The sequence below is a fragment of the Mustela lutreola genome, chromosome 1 (genome assembly GCF_030435805.1).
Source record: "Mustela lutreola isolate mMusLut2 chromosome 1, mMusLut2.pri, whole genome shotgun sequence".
Classification (NCBI taxonomy): domain Eukaryota; kingdom Metazoa; phylum Chordata; class Mammalia; order Carnivora; family Mustelidae; genus Mustela; species Mustela lutreola.
In genome coordinates, this window is record NC_081290.1 from 283267239 (window position 1) to 283293633 (window position 26395).

The 26395-nt window shown below is 54.7% G+C and overlaps 2 protein-coding genes and 1 long non-coding RNA gene across 5 annotated transcripts in view; 2 read left to right on the forward strand and 1 right to left on the reverse strand.

Moving 5' to 3' along the window:
• LOC131815292 (uncharacterized) overlaps positions 1 to 4677 on the reverse strand; it is a 5472-nt gene extending 795 nt beyond the window's left edge. Inside the window, exons 1-2 of the long non-coding RNA XR_009347644.1 lie at positions 4475 to 4677; positions 1555 to 1908 (exon numbers count right to left, since the gene is read on the reverse strand). This is a non-coding gene — a long non-coding RNA (uncharacterized LOC131815292). The remainder of the gene's footprint in view (positions 1 to 1554; positions 1909 to 4474) is intronic.
• Positions 1 to 26395, forward strand: part of DPF2 (double PHD fingers 2) — a 39858-nt gene that overhangs the window by 427 nt on the left and 13036 nt on the right. For both annotated transcript variants that reach the window (XM_059146997.1, XM_059147004.1), the window contains exon 2: positions 25615 to 25669. In XM_059146997.1, coding sequence (XP_059002980.1) covers positions 25638 to 25669 — 32 coding nt within the window. In that variant the 5' untranslated portion in view covers positions 25615 to 25637. The remainder of the gene's footprint in view (positions 1 to 25614; positions 25670 to 26395) is intronic.
• Positions 9541 to 16016, forward strand: CDC42EP2 (CDC42 effector protein 2). Of its 2 annotated transcripts, none has more exons than XM_059147016.1 (2): positions 9541 to 10022; positions 14534 to 14844. In XM_059147016.1, exons 1-2 carry the CDS (start codon positions 9556 to 9558, stop codon positions 14832 to 14834), a joined length of 768 nt encoding a protein of 255 aa, XP_059002999.1. In that variant the 5' UTR covers positions 9541 to 9555; the 3' UTR covers positions 14835 to 14844. The 2 variants fall into 2 exon arrangements, with proteins under 2 accessions (XP_059002999.1, XP_059003006.1); XM_059147023.1 differs by having other exon boundaries at positions 9875 to 10022; positions 14534 to 16016.

Genomic DNA, 26395 nt, shown 5'->3' on the forward strand with positions numbered 1-26395 from the left:
GTTTCATCTCGTTCATTTTATAGGCTCGTCTGAACACGAGAACAGAGACAAGCCCCAGCATGGGGAGCTGAGTTTCCCTCCTCAAGATCCCCGAGCACCCAGCCACTTCGTCTCTGGATGTGGCATTTAGGAGCCCGGGGGCCCTCTTCCACGACCTCAAACAGTTCCAGAACAGCCGTCTGCCAAAACCTTGCACCCCGCCCCCGCCCCTTGGGAAACCCTGGCCGGGGGAAGATTAAGCAGCAGGCCCTGGGCCACGATAAACCAGGCCGTGGGCAAACCTTATCGCATGGTCCCTGCGGGCTCAGCGGGAGCCCGGCTCTAGCCAATTATGCTCAAGCCACTGAAGCAGTTTTGTGGGGAATCGTGTGGTCGTCCCCCATTGGAGGGTACAAAGCCTCCTCTCCCCTTAGGACAGGCTCCGCAAGATCCGCAAGATCCAGAGTGTCCGTGTGATGGGGCAGTTGGCGGAAGGGGAGGAAGATTCTGCGTGGTGGGGGCGATGGGGGCGTGTGCCAGGCAGAGGCAGAAAGCTGGAGCTCAGCATGAATGGGAGCTCAAGCCCGTTGCCTGGAAACGAGTCGCGTGACTGTTGAAAGTGATCCTGGAGGCCCGTGGAGGCATTTAACACACAGAAAACCCCAGATTGCACACCACTCGGCAGGCGAGCGCCTCTTTGCCACCAGACAGTTCCCTTTTGCTGGTGTCAGGGAGCCGGTGCCCAGCGACTGCCAAGTGGCCGTTCCCAGACCTCTTTTCAGCTGGGACATTAATGTCCTGCCTGACGTCCCTCTGGCTCCTGTGCTGGGCACCGCCCTCTGGAGTAAGGCTGGGGGATGGGTGTCGGGGAGAGAGGGTGGAGGAAGCCGGGGAGCCAGGGCTGGGCCGGGACTCCTGGGACCCTCCTGCTTCAGAATCCCCGTTTTGCTGGGTGGCCTCTCCCCTGGTCCTCGTGCCCGTGCCCTTGAGACACAAGCCTAAGGGTGGGACAGATGGTTCTGAGTAGACAAAGTCCCTGTGCTTTTCGCAAGTTCCACATCTTGTGCCACAGCCGCCCCCCCAAGCCCAGGGTGACTCTGCTCCTGGGGGCCTCCATCCTGCTTTGCCTCTGCAGCTACTTCAGTCTTGGCGTTTCCTTTCCCTTGACCTGGGGTCACCCAGCCTGGCTCAGCCCATCTTGCAGCTTCCCCTGGTGCTGGGAGTAGCCTTCAGGGCTGATGTTTCACTTCTGTTTGGTACATGTGTCCTTTCTCCTGACCTTGGGGCTCCTGGCTGAGCACCCCCGCCCCGCCCCCCGGAAAGCCAGTCCTGTTTGGCCACACAGAGGGGTCTTCCTCCACACTTGACCTTCCTAACTAGCCTTGAAGGGCCTTGACTGACTGGGGCAGGGGTGGGGGTAGTTTTTATTTTCTGGGTTTTTTTAACATTTTAAAAATTAGTGAGATACACGACCAGCATCAACTTTACCATCTGATCGTGTACCATTTGGTGGTTTTTAGTACATTCACAATGTCATATGAACAGCATAACTATTGAATTCCACATTTTCCTCACCTCTAAAAGAAATCGCATCCCCATTAGCCGTCACTCCCCTGGAAAACACAGACCTACTTTCCACCTCGACACACTTGTCTGTTCTGGGCATATCACACAAACGGGATCACAGCACACGTGGTCCTCTGCGTCTGGCTTCTTTCTCAAGGGCCGTCCACACTCTAGCAGGAGTCAAGACTTTCATTTCCTTTCTCCCCTTGTTTGAGTCGTGATCCCTTGTGCAGATGGACAGTGTTGTCCTTCCCTCATCAGGTGATGGACGGGGCTGTTCCCATATTGTGGCTGTCACAAGTGATGCTCCAGTGTTGGGACATCTGTCTTCAGTGTGCTTGTTACCCACGAGGAAGAGAATGCCTGGAAAGAGGAGGAAGAAGAGGGGCAGAGAGGGACAAAAAGAAGGGACGGGCCAGGAACAGAGCTCTGGAGCCAGACTGAAGTCAGGAATGTCTTGCAAAGGAGTTTGTATCTGATTCACCCCAGGGAACTTTCGGAAGCTTCTGTGTGGAGCAGGAGGGTAGTATGGAACCTGCATCTTTTTTTTTTTTTTTTTGAAGATTTTATTTATTTATTTGACAGAGATCACAAGCAGGCAGGGAGGCAGGCAGAGAGAGAGGAGGAAGCAGGATCCCCGTCGAGCAGAGAGCCCAAAGCAGGGCTCGATCCTAGGACCCCAAGACCATGACCCGAGCCAAAAGCAGAGGCTCTAACCCACTGAGCCGCCCAGGCGACCCTGAAACCTGCATCTTAGGAAGGCCTGGCAGTGCCACAAAGGGCAGAGTGAAGCCCGGGGAGTCTGGAGGCCAGAGACACTCTAAGAGCTATGGGAAGACAGAGCCTCCTGGTACCCATTTCTGTTCCCATAGAAACAGCACCCTGGTTTCCCTGTGGGGAACCACCCCTCCTCCACACTCCTCCCTTGCCTAAACCAAGAAGCACATTGCTCCTTCCTGCCCTTGGTGAATGATCTGGGAGAGAAGCATGACCGAAGACAGTCCAAACACCATGACTCCAGGACACCATGACTGCAGGAGTGGTAGAAAAGACTCGGCAGCAATGGCAGAGCTGCTGCAGCCATCTTGCCACAATGAGGGGAAACCCGTCCTGAGCAGGCACTAAACCAGAGGACATATTGCCAGAAGTTAGAGAGGGAGAGGTCAGCACCAGGCCACATCATCTGAGTTCTGATGACAGTAGCCCCACCCCCTCAAAACCTAAGCCACAAATACACCCGCTTCTTTTTTTCTTAAACTAGTTGGAATTGAATTTTTTGTCATCTGCCACCAAAGAGATGGGGGGCTGCTCCAGGACAGCAGGATTGGGATGACTGCCAGGGGATGGATGGAGAAAACAGCTCAGGTAGGAGGGCAAAGGAGCTAACATCTCTGAGGATGCACTGTGTGAACGCTGACGTAGATATCACACCTAACTCCAGCAAGCCCCGCTGGCAGGTGCTCAGAGGCTGGATGTCACCGGCCTAAGGAAGTGACAGAAGTGGGATTTAAACTCCAAACCCTCTGTCTCTCCACCCTGCCACACTGACCAACTTGGTCCACGACAAGGACAGGCTTAGAAGGACTTGCAGGTAATAGCCCAGGTGCCTGGGATTGCGGTTTGAGGCAGGTGTTCAGGGAGGTCCCTGGGACTGTTGGGGGCAGGTTGGGACCAAGGGGGGACACCCAAATGGTTATTGGGCTGGGCCAGTGGGTGACAGGAGCCCCACTCTGGTGAGGGGTGGGGACTGGACTGGTGGATCTGGGAGGGGCCTACATAAAGCTGGAGAACAGGGAGGTCCTGGGGGTCTGGCGGAGGAGGGGGGAGCTGGAGTGGAGCTGACCCTCCTGGCCTCCCAGTCTGGAGGTCACTGAGGTGGGATTCTGTCACCCCTCCATTCCTGAGCAGCCAGACCTATCTGCTCCCTCCAGGTCTGCCCTAGAAATGCTCAGGCCCCCGGGGCCCAGCCTGCCCTCAGACCCACCTGGGCCCACGGCCAGGTCCCGATTCCCCACGTCCCAGGCTCCCTGCCCTCCCCGGAGGCCACATGACAGCTGAGAGGCCAGGCCGGCAGCTGCCTGGGCCACAGGGGCCCTCAGAGGTCTCTGGGACAGCTGCTGCCCCATGACCCTGCTGACCCCAATCCCTGCATCCTGCTGCCTGAAGGTCCCGCTGAGCCCCATCTCCTCTGCCCGCTCTATCACCCCGATCTTCCAGGGTCTGAAGCATCTGGTCCAGGGTCAAGTCAGCAGCCCCGCCCCCGCCAAGAGTGGGAAGGGGGAACTGCCCGGCTGGCAGAGGCAGCCCCTCTGGGCCGGTGGCTCTCCCTGGAAGCCAGCAGCAGTGCCCTCCTGGCTTCTTTGCTCCAGGAGCAGGAGGCGAAGTGCGGGCCAGGGTCTAGAAGGCATGGCCATTCCTGATTCCTACAGGTCCTTCCCAAGGCTCACAGTCCCCTTGAAGCCTCTGTCCCCTTCAAATGCCTTGCCCCTTTGAACACATCTAGGAACAATGGTTTGCTTCTGGGGCAGGTGTGGAAGGGCTAGAGGCCAGGGGCAGGAGGACTCAGAGAATTAATTGTCATGTCCATGCTCATAGTGCATTTGAAATCTTTCGCTATGGGCATGTTTGTTTTAAAAGAAACACGCGCACAGCGACCTGGCTCCTCCACTCTGTTCTCCATGTCCCGTGGGTAACCTCCTCCCCGTGAATCCAGCAGGATGCCTGCCTCCCGAGAGCAGGAGCTGGTCCCATCCCTGCCGAGCATCGCAGGCAGTAGGCCCACAGGACGTACCTGCAGGAGTGGCTTCCCTTCCACCTTCCCAGACAAGCGCCTGGAAAGGAGGAGGCAGGAGTGCCTCTGCCTCTGGTGTGCGGCCCTGGAGACCGAGCCCTTCACTTCCCACATTCTCTCCTGTTGCCAAACACTCACTGTGGGCCCATGCTGTGTTGCTGTGTCGGGGTGCGATCTGGATGCAGGCGGGAGCTGAACAGACGATGCCTGCTTCCCCCAGAGCTCCACTCCAGGGCAGAAACCGAGAACAAGCAAACACCAGGCACAGGGGCAGGCATATGCTGTGGCGAAAACCAAAACTGGGTGGGCATGCAGAGAAGTCCTTGGCTCCAGGCTCTTATTTCCTAAACCCCTGTCCTGGACATGCCCTCTTCCTATGTCCCCAGCACTGACACGCCCCCTTCCTGCTGTCCCCAGCATCGTGGTGTTCATTCGCTGACCCATTCCTTTGCTTGTTGGTCAGGTGCCTGCTATGCTGCACGCACTCTGGGGAGATGCTGGTGGCTACCGTCCAGAGGGGGATGGATGTGAATCTGTTGACAGTGGCACAGAGGGGACAGCGACCTAGAGTTTCTCCAAGGGTATCACAAGGGGACATGACATCGCCTGGGGGTGCAGAAGCCTTCCCTGGCGGGGGGAGACGCCGCAGCGGAGAGCAGCAGGATGTCCTGGGGAGATGGCTGAGTGAGCCGAGGGCGGCCCCAGCGGCAGAGGGAGGGGGGCAGCCGGCAATCCCTGCCCAGGGATGGTGGACCTGGAAGCATGTAAGCTGGGGTGTGGGGGGGTTGAGAATAGGCAGGCGGCACATCAGCTTCGCCCCAAGAATCCTACACTCCCTCGGTGACACCACCGTCCCCCCCCCATCCATTCCGCCCTGGATTGGGCTCAACCACCCCCTTCTCCTCCCTCCAAGGGCCCCGTGGCCGGTCTGTCACCAAATTCTAATCTTCCTACTTTATTATCTCCAACTCTGGCTTTTACACCACAGCTCAGAGCCAAGCTCTGTCTTTCTTGAACCAACGGTCCCCAGAGTACCCCCTGCCTGTGGTCAGGCCTCGCTTTAGGTCCCCATCTCTGAAGCGACCTTCCGAAATGAACCTGTGCAGCCAGAGAAGGAAGGAACGAGGAATGGCCCCAAAGCCAAGGACAAGGCAGCCAAACTCACTTCGCGTAAGGGAAACACACACTGAAGCCACACGGAGGCTCCTTCGGCCAGTCTGGTTCTCCCTTGCAGACGAGCAGAGAACAAAGAGCTGGAGAAGCAGGCACTCGGGGAGGCTGAGGAGAGAGGGGCCCGCGGTCTGTGCAGGGGCCGGGTACCAGGCACACCCCTTTGAAGGACCAGCAGACAGAGCTGACCGAATGACAGCTGCGCAGGTCCCCACCCCCCACCCCGCGCGCAGCAATGACTCCGCAGCTGTGCTCACGTGTGTGTGAATGGGCAGCTGTACGAAGTGACTCACAGCAGCCCTGCCTGTCATAGGAAAGGGCTGGGAACGACCGAAAGGGCCACCGGCTGAGCGACTTAGGTACACCAGGACAGCCTGGAACACAGCAGCAAAAGGGGGACACCAAGGACAATTTAATGTTAACCGGAAAAAGCAAGGGGGCAGAGGAATGGGAAGGGCAGAGGCTCAGTGAGATGCCCTGTGGGGTCCCTTCCCCTGCCTCTGACAGTAGAGCCTGTTCTGCCCCCACCACGGCCACCAGGACCTGTGGGACCTGGGGGGGGGGGGGAGGCACTCGCCTAGATACTGCCCTTCGTGTAGAAAGGATGGGAGGGGCTTTGCTTGCACAGGCCAAGAGTATCTCCAGAAGTGTTTACAAGAAGCTGATAATGTCGGTTGTCTGCAGGGAGAATGGATGCCTGAGGGGCAGGGGTAAAGGGGAGGCTTTTGCCTTGGGGGTGGGGTTAGTCACGCAGGAGACTCTGGAAAACTGAGCGGAGGTCCCCAGAGTAAGAGAGATGGATGCTGGGCAAGGAAGACTGTGTTCACCCACTGCCCTCTTACCCTTTCCCTGTCCTGTGCCACAATCTTCTGGATAGCTCTTATTCCCCCGATCACATCTACTTGTACTCCTCCTGACCTTTGCCTTGGCCTTTGCCTGCTCCCCCTGTGACGCCGTTCCCTTTCCCTGCCTGGCGAACTCCTATTCACCCGTTAATACCCTGCTCGAGTATCACCTCCTCCTTGAAGTTTCCTTAAAGCTCCCATCTGCTTCCTCACCTCTAGCAAAACAAACCCTTCTCTTTTCTGATCTTTCTAGTTCTTCTTTCAATCCGCAGTCACTAACTGAGCCTCATCCAGGCTGGCCTGGCATAGATGGAGTGGAATCAGAGCCAGCCTCTACCCTGGAGGACCTCCTTTATGGCACAGAATGTGCTGTTTTAGGATTGGTTATTTGTTTCATTTGGGGATATCTGTTCCCTGCAAGCCAGGGACCAGTCTTGGCCATCTGTGTCTTCCCTGGTCCAGCACAGCCATAGACAAGAAGCAGAATCAAATATGACTTTTCAAAATGAACGGCGACAGGGTGTCTTGAGGAGGTAGGAAGAGTTGAAGACTGCCCCTGTTGACTCTGTGTTCCCTAGGCCAAAGGGCAGCCATGGGCTTGGATGCTCATAGAGGTGTCTGGGGGAAATGCCTGGGCTGGTCCCTCCTAGGACAGAGCTGTCACCACTCTGGAAACCCCCATGGCTCTGGGCCTGGAGCCAAAACCCAGAGTCAGAGGAAAGACCTCCCCACAAGGCCATGATACCCAGCTCCCCAGGAGGGGTTCAAGACAGAGGCAGAAGCAGGGGGCAGCTCCAAAGGGACTCCCATCTCAAGTCTCAGGCTCTGGCCAAACAGACTTCTCTGAAGGAGGGCGAAGAGTGAGGAGGGCAGGGCCGGAGCTGGCAGGAGCCCAGGAGAGGAAGGAAACAAGAAACAATCAAGGAAAAATCCAACCCAGGCCTAGGGTTGGCTGAGGCCATGGGGCCCTGCAGGCTGAGCTCGGGCTGCAGTGGAGGAGGCTTCCAGGGGCGGATGGAGCTTCTGCCCAGCTCCCTGCTGCTCCACGGCCCTGGGCGGTAGCGGTGCTGATGCCACTTCCAGATACTTTGTCTCTTTTCACTGGCTCTCTAGATTGCCTCCAAGATCATTGCTATGCTTCCCTTGTGACTCTCTGCTCTCAGGCCTGCCCCCCCCCCCCCCACTCCTGGGCCCCATCCTCCCATCCGCCTCCCAAGGTAGGTGGGGCTGTGGTGAGCCGGCTCCAGCCTGGGGGGGTCCTTCCCTGCCAGCCCCCCCATCCTCCCCACTTAACCTTGGAGAAGGGGCTTCCGACTCTGTCCACAGGGGTTGGGGCTGCTGACGTATGTGATTTCCAGGAAGAAGGGGCTGGGAGGGGAAGGAAAGCCTGAGTCAGTCCCTGTGCGCTGATTACAGGGCCCTACGGGGGAGGGGGGAGCAGCCATGGGGTGGGAGAAACCAGCTGGACCGATCTCAGGGCCAGAGAGAGCTCCCAGCGGAGGAGAAGGAAGTTCAATAGCCCATTCCAGGCATTTCTCCATCCATAGCTTTCCTCGTGCCTGACCCTACCCAAAAGCCCTTCAGGTCCTGCCCCTCAGCCTCCAGGGTGCCCAGGAGCCCTTCCAGGGAGAACAGTCCAGGCCTTGGCTGAGGTATTAGACCCTGGACACGGGGTGCAGGCAGGGAAGGGGGGCAGGACACTTGACCTGAATGTCTGCTGAGTCAGAAAAGCAGGACCCCCTGGCGCTATCCCCTGGCCCGGGATCCCAGCCTCCCCGCCCACACTCAGGCCCTTACACACAGCCTGAGAAGTTGCATTTAAAAAGCGCCAATTTTAGCAAAAGGAGTCCTGGTTCATAAGCGCACGCTAATTGCTGGGCTTCCACAGCAGCCCGTGCGTGTGTGCAAAGATCCTGCCCATTCAGCAAAAGCTCGAGGAGAGGAGCAGTCGGGGCATCTCGGGGGATTCCTCCGGCCCCAGCGGAGTGACCCAGCCTCATCTGTGCAGAGAGGATGGAGCGCTCTCCCGAGTGCTTGCAAAGCCCAGAACCCCCACCAGGCCGCAATCATGCCTCCGGTGTAGGCTTTGTGCAGGCGGCTGCTCTGAGCTCGAGCTCTAACTGATGACGGGTACACTGAGCCACATGGGGAGCCGCCACTGAACTGGAAGCTTGTCACATCCAGGGGACTTAAGACAGTCCCCCAATGCTCTGGGCCCCTGTTAGGAGTCCTGGCCTGCCAGCCAGGCTGCAGAGAAAGCTCACCAGTCGCTAAGTGGGGGGGGAGCAGGGGCTAGAGCCTGGCTGATGTGGCCAAATGCGCTGCTCTCTACCCATCCCCTAATGGTCCCCAACAGCCTCCCCACCCCCAAACCTCTGCAAAGAGCTCTGGAACTGGTTCCCAGGATCATGTGGCTTCGGAAGAGTGTCTTTGCCTATCCGAACTTCCATCCCTGCAAGTTTCTATTTTGTCACCAGCTCTGAAGGGAGCTCTCGAACCTTCCCATCCTCCTTCCCCCAAAGGAGGACTCTCAGCAGATGAGCAGAGTGTAGGGGGCTGTGCCTCAGCCACATTCCTGCAGGCTCAGGAGGTCTCATCAGTGGAGTCATTCTAGGTCAGGGGACGAGGCCAGCTTGCTGTCCCCAAAGCAACTGTTCCAATGTTTGTATAAAAGTGACCGTTGTGGGGCTTGTATTCCCATCCAGAAAGCACACACAAGTTTCTTACCTTGTTGGGGACTCATGTAACTCTCCTTTTACAGGCAAAGAGGCTCAGAAAGGGACCGTCCTTTGCCTGTGGCCACAGAGCAAGTGGGCAGCAGAGTCAGCACACCACCCAGGTCCACGGCTCAGAGACAGCGCTCAAGGCTTGACACAGAGCTGCTGTTCCCTCCCAGGGTGTGCTGTGGGAGGGAGGACAGGGCAGGAGGGACAGTGGCTGGATGACAAGCTACGGAATGAATGAATGAATGAATGAATGAATGAAAAGAAGCTAGAATGAGTCTACGAATGGGTTCCACCCCCGCCCCGGAAGGAAGCCGCCTAGACTGAGGGCAAACGGGCGTGCCCAGGCCACCTTGCCCACACACCCTCAGTGCTCTCTTTTCTAGGGGGCCGTAAACTTAAAGCTCTCTCAAGTTTAATATTTTAACTCGGCTGCCTCCAAGGCCTCAGTCATTCCCTTAGTGGCCACCAAATACACTTGATGGGCGGCTCCCCAGACCCAGCCCTCCACGGAGCAACGGGTCCAAGGACGCTCGGTGAATTACGAAGAACTATAATTCGGTCTTCCGGCGGCCGCCCCCTCGGTCCTTCGAATACCGAGAGTTCTGGTTCCGACGGGGGCAGCCGGAGTCCGCAGAGTCCAGCCCGAGCACCCGACACCGCCCGGCCCGCAGCTACCCGAGCCTGCCCTGGACCCCGCGCCCGCGCCGCTGCGGGACCTGGGCGCCGCGCCACCGAAGGGGGAGCACAGGCTGGGCCCCTAGTGGGGCGGGGATGTGGGCGGGGCCTGGCTGGGGGCGGCCCGGGCATTGGCTCCGCGGGCCAGGGGCGGGGCTTCAGGGGCCACGGATCTTGCTGTGAGTTCACCGCCGGGATCGCCTCTCAGAACCGCGCCGTCCCGCTCCCGAGCTTTCGCCGACTGCGGGTCCGCCGCCTGCGCGCGTCAAGGTGAGTTCGGGCCGGGACTCTGCAGCCCGTCCGCGACTCCCAGGGGCCCCCCTGAGAGGCCCACCCCGTGGCGCCCCGGCCCCTGTGTCACCCCCGCGCATGTCCTTTCCCGGGAGCCTCGGGCTCCACGGTGTTTCCCGCCCGCGTGTCCGTCCCAGCGGCCACGCCCGCGCCCCCTCCGCCTGCAAGGGGCAACGCGTCCCGAACCCTAACTCGTGGTCCCGCCCTTCACCCTGAGCCCTCGCCTCCGCCCCACACCCGGGACGTAGGAGTGCCCTCCCGCCGCCCAGCGATCCCGCCCGGGCTGGGGGTCGTATTTTTAGTTGATGGTGATGTGTCCTCCTATCTTTAGCCGCGGCCGCGAGTGTCCTGAAACGGATCCGGGCTGGGTGCTCCGGCAGAGGGCGGGGAGGGGTCGGCGCCGGAACCCGAGCTGGGGCTGAGGAACCCGACCCGCGGGAGCCAGGGGTGGGGGCCTGCTCGCCCGAGCTCTGGCCCTGCGCCGAGCGGACACTCGGACATCGCCCAGGCCGGAAAGCACGCGGGAGGCTCCTCCCAGAGCTTGGAGACCCTGACAAGATCCCCGATCGTCCCTTTCCCCACCTACCGTCTGGTCGTGAGACCAGAACACCCCAAGAGAAGAACATCCCCCAGACGATCCGCATCTGATAAGCGAACGTGCCACTCCTTGGGGGGCCCCTGCCTGGAGCCCGAAGCGAGCTCGAGACCCTGGCTCGCGCAGGGACGCCTCTTAGATGCTGGGCGACAGAGCGAGCGAGCGCCACCTAGCGGCCGTGAAGCCGAGCGCAGCCCCGCACAGGGACCCCGAGGATCCGGGGAGACTCCCGCCCGCGAGCGAGCGGGACTCGCAGGCTGCCTCCAGGGCAGGCGGGAGAAGACGATCGCTTGGAGGGTGGAAGTATTCGGTGTTGGTCTTGTTCGGAGCACTGTCCCCGGATAACCAAATTGCTTGAGGAAGGCAGGCCCTACAGCTGTTTGTCGAATGAATGACAGGGACCCCCAACCCCATCTGTCCTACATCTCTCATTTGTAACTGTGGCAGTATGGTCTTCCAGTAGCCTTCTGGTGATGGCTTTGTCAGTCCATTTTATTGATGGGGAAAGTGAGGGCCAGAAAGGAGACGTGTCTTGCCCAAGGTCACAGAGAGTCCCAGATGGAGATGGATTCAATTTCTGGCTCCTGATTTCGAGGTCAGGGGTTGGCTCTTTGAACACCGGTGATGGGGAGTGGACTAGTACTCCTAGCCAAGGTAAGGGGCTGTGCCTCCCGCAAGTCATTCTCTCTGAAGGAGGCCCAAGGCTCCTTTCCAGGGCAAGCTCCCATCTGCTCCTCCCACTTCTGGGGAAAGCCACCCCTTCCCAGCCCCCCATAGCCTTGTCCTGAGGGAGAGCTCATTCTCATATCTCTGGATCCTTGCAAATTAGCGGAGAGGGGTAGCCAAATGGACTTAAATGGAGGCATTCTGGGGACCGAGTAGCCCCAGCTTAGCTGGGAGCCTGCTTTTTTTCCTGCTCCCCAGCTTTCAGAGGTTGGGTGGCCCACTGCATCAGAGCTACAGGGACCTGGCTGGGTACTGGGGCCCACTTTTCCTCTTCCCAGCTGAGCAGCCTCAGCAACGTTAAGGTCTCTGAGGTTCAGCTTCTGCCTCTGTAGAAGTCAGTGGTGACACCCACCGTGCTGTGCCTGGGAACTTTCAAATGGGAACCGTGTGAGGGCAGCTGGAGACTGGGGTCTCACGCTTGCCAAATCCGAATCCTTAGGGCTTGATGATTGCAATTCCCAGCTCTCCCCTGGGTGGCTGACGCTGGCCCAACCCTTCCCCCCCAGCCCCAGTTCTCCCCACATCTGGAAATGGGCGGGTACATCTGGCTCAGAGCGAGACAGCTGTCAGGGACGCCCAGTTTGTTGTGGAAACACACAGGCTCTCTTGGTGCACTCTGTGATGGGGTGGGGGGGATGACAGATCCCACCAGTCTGCCCCACTCTTCGTGAGTGCAAAGGAGGGAAAAGCTGCCCCAGGACTGCTTGCCTGCCAAGGACACAGGTCAGGTGGCTGTTGGCGTGCCCCCAGGTCTAGCATGGTGATCACAGGTAAATGTCCGCTCCATGAGTGAGGGGTGCGATCCCAGGACCTCGAGGCACCCACCGCCTCCCCCGCCCTCCACCCTCCGCTCAGCTCCTTCCAAGCTTAGCTGGAATTCTGCCACTGGAGAGTCACTCCTTTGTTTCCTGTTAAACTGCAGGTGCTCAGGGAGGGGCAAGATGTCCGGTCCCTGTGGCTCAGTGTGACTGACCTGGAGTGTCCGGTCCTGGGGTGGGGTTTCCGGAGTGAGGGCCTGGGCTGGGAGCTGGAACTCTGCCTCTCCTGCATCCTCCTTCCTCCTTCCTGCTCCTTCTTGCCAGCCCCTCATTCTTTCTTCACCCGGCCCCGGACGGAGAATGGGGCCTAGGAGCAGGCCAGGCCTCCGAGCTGCTTCTCCACCCCTCCCTGGCCCTTTTCCTACCTTCTCAGCCCCTTGGCAGCCTTCGGAGGGGGCAGTGGGGGAGGGGGGCTCATCTGCTTACCCTCTGGACGACCTTGGACACATTTCTTTGCCTTTTGTGTTCCAATTCCACATCTGGGCTCTCATATCCACGTTCAAGGCCAATCCCCAACCGTGGGAACGCCAAGGAGGGCCTGCCATGCTTCCTTCTTCTGTTAAGCCAGCATGACACCCCACCACAGTGCACTTATTTTTTCCACATTAAAAATAGCTTTATTTTTTTCTGACTACACAAATTATATGTGCACCTAAGTAACATATGCTTATTATTCAGATCTGGAGCTTATAAAAGTATGAAGAAGAAAGGCAAAATCATCTGAAATCTGCCACCTGGAGAGAACCATCATCAGCATTTTGCCAACCATCCTTTTTTCAGTTACATATATCACTTTCTAGTAACAATACCAAATATTACAGGTAGTTTTTATCTAGGACGCTCCTCTCCTGCCATATCACTGACTCCAAACCCCTTCCCTGCCTTCCCCTTCCCCCCTACCGCGGTCTACATATAACAACCCCCTGCTGGCCTTCCAGGTTCTCTCTCTCTCTCTCTTTTTTTTTTTTTTTTAAAGATTTGATTTATTTATTTGACAGACAGAGATCACACGTAGGCAGACAGGCAGGCAGAGAGAGAGGAGGAAGCAGGCTCCCTGCAGAGCAGAGAGCCCGATGTGGGACTCAATCCCAGGACCCTGAGATCACGACCTGAGCCGAAGGCAGAGGCTTAACCCACTGAACCACCCAGGCGCCCATGTTCTCTCTTTTTATGTAGGGTATAATCCTACTCGGATCATATCTGTAGGTACACATACCTGCGTGCTTACACGGGGAAGGGGCAGAGCAGAGGGGAGTTGGTCACTGCTGTCAGAAATAGAATCTTTTTTTTTTTTTTAAGACTTTATTTATTTGAGAGAGAGCGAGAGAGCGCACACGCTTGAGTGAGGCAGAGGGAGAGAGAGAGAGAGTCTCAAGCAGGCTCACTGCTGAGGGTGGAACTCGACACAGGGCTCCATCTCATGACCCTGAGATCGTGACCTGAGCCAAACCAAGAGTCGGGCGCTTAACCGACTGAGCCCCCCAGGTGCCCCAGAAATGGAATCTTCCATACTACCCTTTTGCATTCTGCTTCTCTCCCTCGTCAATGCCTTGTGCAAATCCCTGCAACATGTGTTCTGGGTTGGGTGTTCAAACGGGGATGAGAGGAGGTTGATAGCAACGACTAAATGAGATGCGTTTGCAAGGAACTCCGCAAAATGCCAGGCACAGCGCAGAGCCCTCAAAATATTTGTACCCTCCACTGCATCTTCCCGTCAGGCGCTGGGCAGGGTGGCGGGACAGTAACTATGGCAGACTCCTTCCCGGAGCTGTGAACTGCCAACCCGGAGGAAAGAAGGGGCACTCCGGCATGACCTCACTTCTGGGTGGGATGAGATTGGGCCCAACGAAGGCGTCTGTCATTCGGCCCTGTTGGCCGAACACCTGCCACGTGTCCAGGCCTGGCACGGGCAGGTGGCCGAGACAGAGTTCACAAAATCTCTCTCATTGGTCCAGTAGGGGACCAAGACTGGTCTGAGAGACCTTCCCACACAAACTTGACAGTTGCTATGTCCTGGGACACAGCTGATGCAGAACCCAGGCAACAGCGATGGGCAGAGCCAGAAACCCAGGGCGAGAGACCAAAGCCAGGACTTTGGATATGACTCTGGGCCTGTCACCCAGGTTCCCAGGCCTCAGCTTCCCTCCTGGACAGGAGAGGGGCTCAGTGCTGGTGATCCAGGCTTCCAGGGGCAGTGAGTCTGCAAGCGAACACGTGCTTCCTCCAACATGGCTTCCCGCAGAGGAGTGGCCGCACCTGGGCTCCTGGGGCTGACGCGGGGGCCTCAGAAATGACACCAATGCCTCTGCCTTGTGTCCTTCTGTCCCTGACTTGCACCTTTGGTGTTTCAGCTCTTCAGCCTCCCAGGGAGACCCTCGTGAGAACAAGACGGGAGAGCGCGGCTGTCTCCAAGAGTTCCACTTCGCTGCTGCTAATTTTCCAGAGCACTTTCAACTCTTTTGGGGAGAAACCGATTTTTGTTGTCTCAGCCTTCTGACTTCTTTCTTTTTCTCATCCCTTGGGACATCTTCGGTCACATCCCACACATCAGTTTTCGCCCTTCACCAAGGTTTTGGTGTCTGTGGCCAAGGCCGTGAGAGGAGGCTGCGGTCCCCACTGTCCCCAGCGCCAGGAGCCGGGCCTGGGCGCTGAGGTCACGATGTCCACCAAGGTGCCCATCTACCTGAAGCGTGGCAGCCGCAAGGGCAAGAAGGAGAAGCTGCGGGACCTGCTGTCGTCGGACATGATCAGCCCGCCGCTAGGAGACTTCCGCCACACCATCCATATTGGCAGCGGCGGGGGCAGCGACATGTTCGGCGACATTTCCTTCCTACAGGGCAAGTTCCACCTCCTGCCAGGGACCACCGTCGAGGGACCTGAGGAGGATGGCGCCTTCGACCTCCCCTTCCAGTTCACCCGCACCGCCACGCTGTGCGGGCGGGAGCTCCCCGAAGGGCCATCCCCTCTGCTCAAGAACGCCATCTCTCTCCCTGTCATCGGTGGGCCCCAGGCCCTCACCTTGCCCACAAGCCAGGCCCCACCCAAACCCCCTCGCCTGCACCTGGAGACCCCGCAGCCTTCCCCACAGCCTTCCCCGCAGGAGGCAGGCAATGTGGACATCTGGAGAATTCCAGAGGCTGACTCTGCCCACAATGGGCTGACCCCCGAGTCAGGGGCCGAGGAGCCCTTCCTGTCCCATGCCAGCTCCCTGCTCTCCCTGCACGTGGACCTGGGGCCTTCCATCCTGGACGACGTTCTCCAGATCATGGACCAGGACCTGGGCCACATGCAGATCCCCATGTAGGACCAAGGCTGGCCAGGCCGGGTGCTCAGGTTGGAGTGAATGCTGGGAGGCAGGGGGCGATGCAGCCCGGGCCTAGAAGTCAGGATTCCCGAGGTCCCACTGCATGGTCGCTGGCCAGTGATTTCTTTCTCTGAGCCTTTTTTCCCTCCCAGGCTCTTCCTAGGGGCAGAGTGTGCCTCATTGCTTTCCCCTAAAACACACTAAGGACACCTGCAGAAGTCAGCCCAAAGGGCCCTGAGCATCTTGGGCCAGCTGGACCCCCACCGCCAACTGCTCCTCCTTCCCTCACCTCCCTTGGATGAGGGCTCTGCCAAGACGGACTCCCCTTTCCACCTGCCTTCTGTCTCAGCCCCAGGGGATGCCCTGATTGGGGGCGGGGCACGGTTGGGGGAGGCACGGCATAGCCAGCCAGACCTTCGGTTCCATGTCTTGGACTAGGAACATGGCATCGATGACCAAATGTCCCTCGGCCCCATCCCCCTCCCATGACCAGGAGATTCTGGTCGCAATAAAACTTGCTGCTGCTGGTAGCTGTGCTCTCTACACCCTTGACCTAGCTTTCCTCCAGAAGGCAGACTGGTCTCTGCGACATGGGCTGACCTGGGGAAGCACGGGGAGGACCCCACTCCCAGAAAGCTTGGTCCCCTTTGAAAACTTCTACCTGGGAGCAGGAACCAACCAAATGCCACCTGGGGATATTGCAGTGTTGCTTCTGGTGTTTACAAGAGGTGGCTGAGCCCTGGGGTAAGACAGGCGCCATGCCCAGGCTGCTGGGGTCTATGGGGGAGACCCAAGACTGAAAGAATAAGCCCTGGTGCAAGGGACCAGCAGGTGCACCAGCATCAGAGGACTGAGGGCGCATGCAGGAGGGAGGGCCAGACCTGGGGCCAGGAGGGATCAAACGGAGCTCATCAGCACTATTTAGTGAGCAGTTAGGGGGCACTCAAGCGTGTTCCCGGTGCCGGGGATGTCAGACGGACGCAATCCCTGCTCTCCTGTAGCTCATATTCTAGTGGAAAAAGAATATTGAATTTGTAAGCAGGTAAGAGGATTTCCCACCGTGTTGAACAATGGTAAAGAAAATAAGATCGGGCATGTCTGGGGCAGAGGGCCCATTAGGATGGTCAGACATGATTCTGGCCCAAACCTGAAGGCTAAGATACACTCGTGCATAAGCAAAGGCACTGAGGCACCAGAGTGAATGACAGAGGAGCCGCCAAGTGGTGAAAAGAGCGCGGATCTCTGGGTCTGACCTAGTCTGTGTGAGATTCAGTTTCTCCATCTCTAGAATGGGTCAGTGGTCCTGACCTCGCAGGGTTGTGGGAAAAGTTAGGGACAAGGTTTATGAACTGCCACATGGAAGGTACTCCAAAATGGCTATGGACATAAAGGAACGTGGGGCTCTGGAAAGGCAGGACTGGGGAAACAGCTTGGAGTCCGCTGGGAATGGCTTTGCTTGCAATGGGGAGCTGTAGAAGGATTTTAAGCAGGAGAGACACGTGGTCAGATCCAGGTTTTAGCAGGTCACTGCCCGAGCCAATGGAAGATGGACGGAAGGTCAGAGAGGAAGAAGCCACTGCGGGGTGAGGAGGGGAGAGGGCTAAGGCGGGGCTTGTGTCTGATCGGTACAGGCCACACGGTGGCTGGAGGCAAGTTCAAGCCTTGGCTGTCCCCTGCTTCCATTAACCACTGGTTCTCCATCCTTCTGACCCTGCGGATCCCAGACTCCAACCTTGCCCCCAGCCTTTCCTGCCTCCATTCCCTGTGTCAGATTTCATAGTGGGGGCTGAATGGGACCCAGAGGCATTTTGCTTGGCCACAGGGCTGTGTACATGTGTGTGTTAAAATATACACAATATGAAACTGACCATTTTAACTATGTTTAAGTGTACGATTTAGTGGCATTAATACATTCATGTTCTTCTGCAACAATCACCACCATTTATTCCAGAACTTTCTTCTTTTCCCAAAGTGAAACTCCATACCCACAAAACACGAACTCCTCGCTCTCCCTTCCCCCAGCCCCTGGCAACCCCCATCTACTTCCTGTCTCTCTGAACGTGACTGCTCTGGGGACCGGATGTAAGTGGAGTCACAGGGTATTTGTCTTTTGGCTTATTTCATTTAGCCTGACATCTTCGAGGTTCATCCCTGCTGCCACGTGTGTTGAAATGTCCTTCTTCTAAAGGCTGAACAATATTCCGTTGTCTGTCTATCCCACATGTCGTGTATCCATTCACCCCTCAGTGGATGCCTGGTTGCTTCTACCTCTGGGCCATCGAGAACAAGGCTCCTATGAACATTGGGGCACAAACATCAGTCTGAGTCCTTGCTTTCCATTCTTCTGGGTATATACGTACAAGTGGAATCACTGGGTCATACTATGTCATTCTATATTTAATTTCTTGAGGAATCACCCCCCCCCATTTTCCATAGAACCCGCGTCATGTTTCATCCCTGCTACACTTTGTCTTTTTATTTTTTTCTTTTAGGATTTTATTAATTTGACAGAGAGAGACACAGTGAGAGAGGGAACACAAGCATGGCGAGTGGCAGAGGGAGAAGCAGGCTTCCCGCCACGCAGGAAGTCTGATGTGGGGCTGTGGAATCCTGACCTGAACTGAAGGCAGGCACCTAAAGACTGAGCCCTCCAAACACCCCTTGTCTGTTTAATTTGAAAATTTTACCATCATTAGAGATTAGTGGTTTCACTATCGGTACTGGGATTTTAACCCAGGTCTGTGAGACCCTAAAGACTATACCTGACTGCAACCCACTCCCCCAACACGGGTGCCACCCCAGACCCTGGTAAAGTGCTAAGGCAAAAGGACTTCGTAGGTAAGAGGTAAGCAGCTCCTTGCCTGCAGGCTCCCTCTCCTGGTGCTTGAAACGCTTGTCCCTTCTGCCTTGGAAAGGGAAGACAAGAAAAAAAGCAAACCTTCCTTAGAGCTTTGCCCAGCTGCAAGACCACACCTTGCCCTGGACCTGAGCCGAGGTCAGAGCACCCATGCCTGTCTTGGGTGCCCTGGAGCTGCTCCCCAGCCACCCTGCGTCAGACACCCCCACCCAAGGGGCGCTGGGAGAGCACGTGGGGTTGCTGTGTCAGGCTGGAAAAGGGGAACTAGACAGGACACCTGAAACATCAGATGAACTCAACGAGGAATCCTTGCTTGCACCAAGGCAGCCATGTAAAATAATATAAGCCTCCCTAGTACAAAGCATCTACTCCTCTTTCTGCCGAAAATATATTCACTCTTCTTCCAAAGGGAAATGACTCAAAATCTGCCAATGATCACACCCGCTTGCAAGGCCAGGATTCACGGATGTTCGTTCCTCCTGCAATTTTTCGTTTACTAGCCCATCTCAATGTCTCGCAAACTATGAACTCTGCGGTAAAGTTAATTACCACCAAGACACCCTAGACTCTAGAGTAGAAAGAAGGAGAGAATGGGAGAATGAAAATACGTAAAAATATACTTGCCACAGCAAGAAGAGAAATATATGTAGGAGCGACAGACTTTTTCTACAAAACCATAGCTGGTATGAATAACTTCCCCTCCTTTACTAACCAGTTCGTGTTCCCTTTGCCTTCAAAGACTTTCTTTTACTTTTTTTTTTTTTTTTTTTTGAGGATTTTATCTTTTTTTTTTTTTTTTAAAGATTTTATTTATTTATTCGACAGAGAGAAATCACAAGTAGGCAGAGAGGCAGGCAGAGAGAGAGAGAGGAGGAAGCAGGCTCCCTGCTGAGCAGAGAGCCCGATGCGGGACTCGATCCCAGGACCCCGAGATCATGACCTGAGCCGAAGGCAGCGGCTTAACCACTGAGCCACCCAGGCGCCCGGATTTTATCTTTTTTAATGCAACCTCTACCCCCAGCATGGGGATTGAACCCACGACCCTAAGATCAAGAGTCAGACGTTCTACTAACTGGGCCAGCCAGTTTGCCTTCAGCCTTTTCCTCCAGCCTTCGTCTTGGTGGTTCAGGGTTCTTTACCAGGTTGTCCCAGACTTCCCTTTTTTTTTTAAAGATTTTATTTATTTATTTATTTATTTGTCAGAGGCACAAGCAGCCAGAGTGGCAAGCAGAGGCAGAGAGAAGCAGGCTCCCCTCTGAGCGAGGAGCCCGATGTGGGGCTCAATCCCAGGACCCTGGGATCATGACCTGAGCAGAAGGCAGAGGCTTAACCAGCCAAGCCACCCAGGCGTCCCCAGACTTCCATTTTTAAAGAACGGCGGATCTACCTGTATAGAATTGATTATTTCCCCCTAAGCTTTTATTTTCAAACATTTCAAACCTACAGAAATACTGAAAGATGAGTACAATGTACATCCATACACCTTCATCTAGATTTGCCCATTTTTACCATTTTGCTTCATTTGCTTTATCTCTTCGCCTATCAAAACTATCATCCTGACCTTTTGAAAATAAGATGTGGACATTATAACACTTCATCCTAAATACCCTAGCATTTATCTCCGAGACGTCTTTATTTAGCTCACTTCAGTCTTATTTGGCTTCTTTAATCTATGGATTCATATCTTTCAGGGGTACCTGGCTGGCTCAGTTGGTTACCAGTCTGCCTTCAGCTCTGGCTTTGGTCCCTTGAGACCTGGGACCAAGCCCCTCCTGCACTCCCTGCTCATCGGGGAGTCTGCTTCGCCCTCTCTCTGCTCTTCGCCCCTGCTCATTCTCTCTCTCGATCTCTCTTGCTCATATAAATAAAACCTTTTTTCTAAGAGATTTTATTTAGGGGTGCCTGGGTGGTTCAGTGGGTTAAAGCCTCTGCCTTCGGCTCAGGTCATGATCCCAGGGTGCTGGGATCGAGCCCCGCATCGGGCCCTCTGCTCAGCATTGAACCTGCTTCCTCCCCTTTCTCTGCCTGCCTCTCTGCCTACTTGTGATTTCTGTCTGTCAAATAAATAAATAAAATCTTTAATAAAAAATGTAAAAAAATTTATTTGACAGAGAGATAGATCACAAGTAGGCAGAGCAGCAGGCAGAGAGAGAGGGGGAAGCAGGTTCCCTGCTGAGCAGAGAGCCCGATGTGGGGCTCAATCCCAGCACCCTGAGATCATGCCTGAGCCGAAGGCAGAGGCTTAACCCACTGAGCCACCCAGGCGCCCCAAATAAAATTTTAAAACAAACAAACACCTCTTTCAGCATTGTCATTTTCCCCTTTAAACATTGCCTATGCTCCTTTCTCTCTCCTTACCCTCTGACACTCCAATTAAATATATATGAGGGGAAACCTGGGTGGCTCATTCAGTTTAAGCATCTGACTTTGGGTCTCAGCTCAGGATCTTGATCTCAAGGGTCACTAGTTCAAGGCCTGCGTTGGGCTGCACACTGGGCATGGAGCCAACTTCATAAAAACATTTGTTTTAAATGTATGTTAGATCTCTCTATGTATCAATGTTTCTGCTCTACTTCTGTATTTTCTGTTCTTTTGTCTTTTATGCAGTATTAAGGACAAGTTCTGCCTACCTAGCCTCTGGTTTTCTATGTTGTCTCTTCAGTTATGAGTAATCTGGATTCATTGTGTTCTTAATTTTGGTTATCTCACTGTTCAGTTGGAGAAGTTCCATATTGTTCTTTTAAAATTCTGTCGTGGCACTTCTTCTTCTTTTTTTTTTTTTTTTAATTTATTTGACAGACAGATCACAAGTAGGCAGAGAGTCAGGCAGAGGGAGAGGGAGAAGCAGGCTCCCTTCTGAGCAGAGAGCCCGATGCGGGGCTCTATCCCAGGACCCTGGAATCATGACCTGAGCCGAAGGCAGAGGCTTTAACCCACTGAGCCACCCAGGCGCCCCATGTTGTGGTACTTCTTAATCCCACTTGCCCACTGCAGGTGTGTGTGTGTGTGTGTGTGTGTGTGTGTGTGTGTGTTTAAGATTTTATTTATTTATTCGACAGAGAGAGAGAGAGAGAACAAGCAGGGGGAAGGACAAGCAGAGGGAGAGGGGGAAGCAGGCTCCCCACCGAGCAGGGAGCTGGTTGTGGGGCTCGATCCCAGGACCCTGGGTTCACTACCTGAGCCAAAGGCAGAAGCTTAACACTGAGCCACCCAGGTGCTCCGCCCACAGATGTTTTTATACTGGTTTTTTTACTCCTTTAAACACAATAAGCAGTGTTATTTTGTGGTCAGTATCAGAAATTCCGCATGTTAAATCTTTGTGTGGGTCAATTTATGTTTTATAGTTTTTGTATAGGTCCTTGTACAAGGCTTCTTTTTTTTTTTTTAAGATTTTATTTTATTTATTTATTTGGCAGGCAGAAATCACAAACAGACAGAGAGATAGGCAGAGAGAGAGGAAGGGCAGCAGGCTCCCCCACCCAGCAGAGAGCCCAATGCAGGGCTTGATCCCAGGACTCTGGGATCATAACCTGAGCTGAAGGCAGAGGGTTTAACCCACTGAGCCACCCAGGCGTCCCACAAGGTTTCTTTTTACTCTGTGTGCCTGATTATCTTTGACGATGGGTTGGATGTCATATCTGAAAAACATGTTTGTAGAAATAATTTGGGGACTAGGATGACAATACATTCATTTATAAAACTTATTACTCAATACCAGATATTCTTGCTTCTGTCAGGTGACCGGGGGCTGTATAAAGATGGGTCTACTTTAATCCAAACTCAAGGCTTAAGCTTCCCTGAACCACCCAGATATGATTTTGGGCTACAAGTTCACACAAGTTAGGATCCCATCTTAACGTGTTTATGTGTCCATGGTGGGGTATCTATTCTCCTACCTTGGGATGGCTTTGGGTTTTGATTTTTAACCCTCCCCACCAAAACCACCAAACAACAGCTCAGTTTCACAGTTATATCTCCCAGATCAGTAAATGTCCCCAGGACAAAAATTGCTTCAAATTCTGGGCTTACATCTTTGGGTTTTAGCTTCCTAAATATCAGTCCAATTATCCTCTCTCTCTTCCAAATAAATAAATTCAATCTTAAGAAAGAAAAAATAAAAAAGAATCAATCACACAAGCCAATAGCATGCCCTCTTTTTCCTTTCTTGCCCAGTGGCAAGCAGAACAAAAAATAACCCATTGGCAGTCTTAGCTCCTAATTTAGGGAAATCATTATTGTGCCCCCTCGTGGAAGCATTCCTCCCTTAGGTCAGGCCGAACCCAGAGGCCCAGAAATAGGAAACACTTTGCAAAAAAGTCCTTCATTGAGATTGCAAAAGGCCGCACCCCACTTCCACTCCTTGGTTCCTTCCTGTAAGAGAAACATTGTATATACTGGTTACTGGGTCAGAGCATCTGTTGCTCAGTGATGTAGCATTTCTTTTCTTTTCTTTCTTTCTTTTTTTTTTTTAGATTTTATTTATTTATTTGACAGACAGAGATCACAAGTAGGCAGAAAGGCAGGCAGAGAGAGAGGGAGAGAGAGAGGGAGAAGTAGGCTCCCCGCCAAGCAGAGAGCCTGATGCGGGGCTTGATCCCAGCACCCTGGGATCATGACCTGAGCTGAAGGCAGAGGCTTTAACCCACTGAGCCACTCAGGTGCCCCTGATGTAGCATTTCTTGAAAGAATCCTAAAAGAAGTGAAAGGCATTGATTCTGGGCCCACAAACTACCTTTCCATCTACACAGAACTAACCTGTATATTATTTCTTTTTTTTTTTCAAATACTTTATTTATTTATTTGACAGACAGAGATCACAAGGAGTAGGCAGAGAGGCAGGCAGAGAGGAGGAAGCAGGCTTCCCGTGGAGCAGAGAGCCCGATGTGGGGCTCGATCCCAGGACTCTGGGATCATGACCTGAGCCGAAGGGAGAGGCTTTAACCCACTGAGCCACCCAGGTGCCCCTCTATATTATTTCTAATATTTTTAAATTTTCTTATTGACATATACATGCAGCAAAGTGCCCCAGTTTTGGGTAGTTCAATAAATTTTTATAAAGTGAACCAACCTATGTACCCACTACCCAGAAGAAGAAAAAAGAACATTCCTAGCACTTCAGTAGCCACCTTATGGCCCCTCTTGTCACTCTCCTCCGAAGAGAACTACTCTCCAGAGTGTTTAGCTCTTCCTGCTGTGACATCACAGGGCCTTTCCTCAGGGAAAGAGAAAGCTGTCTTCTTACGAGGGCACTAATGCCATCACGAGGGCCCCACCCTCGTGACCTCATCTGAACCTAATCGCTTCCCAAAGACTTCACCTCCAAATGCCATCATATTGGGGTTAATGCTTCAACAGAGGATTGGGGGAGGATCACAAACATTCAGGCCACAACACACAATGAACTTTCGACTCCTGCTTTGGAATCATTTCTGATACTCTTTATCCCCACAGTCGTTCAGTTCCTAGAGGTAAAAGACTGCACCAGTATTGTTTCTGGGTTTTTCTTCCCAGTGGCCACCACCTGCTATGTGAGTTGAGTGCAGGGTAGGCACTGTCCAATATCACACAACCCCCATCTACCAAAAGTGATTTTAAGGCACGGTGATAGTAAGATGTCACTCAATTCTGAAATATTAAAGTAGGGGAGGGGCATGGGGAACATGTGCATCTTGGAGCTGATGGCAGAAGGTATTTGGCAAACACCAAAGGCCACACCCTGAGGACTGTGACATATGAAAGTGGGACAAAGGACAGAATCAGCAAAAGAGGCTGAAGGAACTGCTGTCAATGTGTTCAGAGACCAGCCAGGAGAATGTTCATCTCAGAGACCCTGAAAAGGGCTTGAAAAAGGAGGAAATGGAGGGCGCCTGGGTGGTTGGGTGGGTTGAACGGTGGATTCTTAATTTTGACTCACATCATGATCTCAGGGGCGGTGGGATGGACCCCCCCAACCCTCCATCAGGCTCCACAGTCAGCTTATTCCTCTCCCTCTGCTTCTCCTCCCCACCCCTGCACGTGCTCCCTCTCACTCAAATAAAAAAAAATTAATTAATTCTTTTTTTTTTTTTGAGAATCTTTTTTTTTTTTTTTTTTTTAAGATTTTATTTATTTGTCAGAGAGAGCGAGCAAGAGCGAGCATAGGCAGACAGAGTGGAAGGCAGAGTCAGAGGGAGAAGCAGGCTCCCTGCAGAGCAAGGAGCCCGATGTGGGACTCGATCCCAGGACGCTGGGATCATGACCTGAGCCGAAGGCAGCTGCTTAACCAACTGAGCCACCCAGGCGTCCCAAAATTAATTAATTCTTGAAAAAAGAAAAAGGAGGGACTGGTCAGAATGTCATGGTGTCTTTGTTACGACCTGCTTCAATGAACCAGTGGGAACAAAACTGTCATTAAACTGGGCGAAAGGGTCTTGGAAATAAGTCAACAGAGATAGGGAGTATAAACAGAAACCTCGCTGTGAAAGGGTAAGAAAAAATGGGGTGATAAGCCAAGGCAACCACGGGCTGAAGGAAGGGCTCTGAATTTTTAAAAGGATATTAAGCCACATTTGTATATGAATTTGCACGATTCAACAGTGAAGGAATAATGAGTGGTACAAAAGATTCACGCATAGTTGCAGGAGGGAAATTCTTCAGAGACTAAGTGGAGGGACAGAAGTAGGAAGCAAGGGAGGAGGGTATCACTGATGTTGGTGGCTGGGTTTGGTGGCGGGAAGGGGAGGTAACTTTTGCCAAGACTCCAGTGTTCAGGCCAAAGAACTGCCCAGTTCGGGCGTCAATTTTCCTCTCCTTGAAGAGGCACACGATTGGGGACCCAAGTGGATTGTGCATTACTCTTGTTTTCTGCGACCCACCAACTCCCTCCCCGCGCCCATGAGTGAAGGCAAGGGGTTAACCACAAGGATAAATGTCGGTGAGGCAGCAGAACGCATAATGCTCCATCTAATCCAGCTCTGGGTCTCAAGTTTTCACCATCTTCATGTCATCAACCCTCTCGTTTCTGCATCAGGCCAGACCTTCCCTCTCCCGTCCCGCCCTCCACACGGAAGACCCGGGGCTCCCGCAAGAGCCTCGGGGCGCGCGCCCGTTTCCGTCGCGCCTGCGCATTGGACTCCCTCGACTCGACTCCCCGACCCGGGTGGACTGTCACGAAGCCCGTTCTCCCGGCCTCGTTCTCGGGCGCGCGCTTTCGGGCGGCGCCTGCGCAGAGGAACGAGGAAACCGGTTCCCCGGTGCCGTCCCGGCGCCTGCGCGCTGAGGGCTCCGGGCCTCCTGAGGGAGAGGAGCAGGGAAGATGGCGGCTGTGGTAGAAAATGTAGTGAAGCTGTGAGTAGTCGTTTCTTTCTCTCCTAGGCCGGGAGATCTTTTAAGAGGCCTGGGAGTAGGCGGCGGTGCGGGAGGGGACGAGGCGGAGGGAAGGACGTGCCCGAGAAGGCCTGCTTGCGACTCCTAGTAGGGAGGGCAACAGGAGACTCCCAAGAAGACGTTGCGCTTCTTTGGAAACTTGTGGAGGCCCTGAGGGGGGCACACGGGAGCCCCTTACGGGCACCCTCCCTGCGGCGCCCTGCGGTCTGAGCGCTCCTTCGGGCTCACGGTGGCCCGAGTATGGCGCCGTCGTTGCGTAGGAGAGACACAGTCCGGGTGCGCTTCCGAGACCAGACGCCTGGGTCCGGAGGGGCCGGGCCGAGGGCGGGCCCGGGACCGACCCGTGTCCCCACGAAGCCGGGCGCCGACCCCTCTGGATCCGCTGCCCGCGGCCGGTCCTGGAACAACAGGCTCAGCAGCCCTTGTGCGGCTAAGCACCGCGGGGCTGTTTTGTTTTAACAGCCCCTTGACGATCGGGGTGGGGGGTGGGGGTCTGAGTATCTGATGGCCAAGACCAGAAGCATCATCGGGAAGAAGGTGTTGAGGAGCAAGGCGGTGCAGAAGGGAAGGAACTTCAGGGGAGAGGGCCTTTGCACCCGCCAGTCCAGCCACCAAAAAAACGGGAACTGGACGGAAGCGGTCCAGGACGCCTCTGCAGCCTGGAGGGGCATCTAGGTCGGCAGGCTG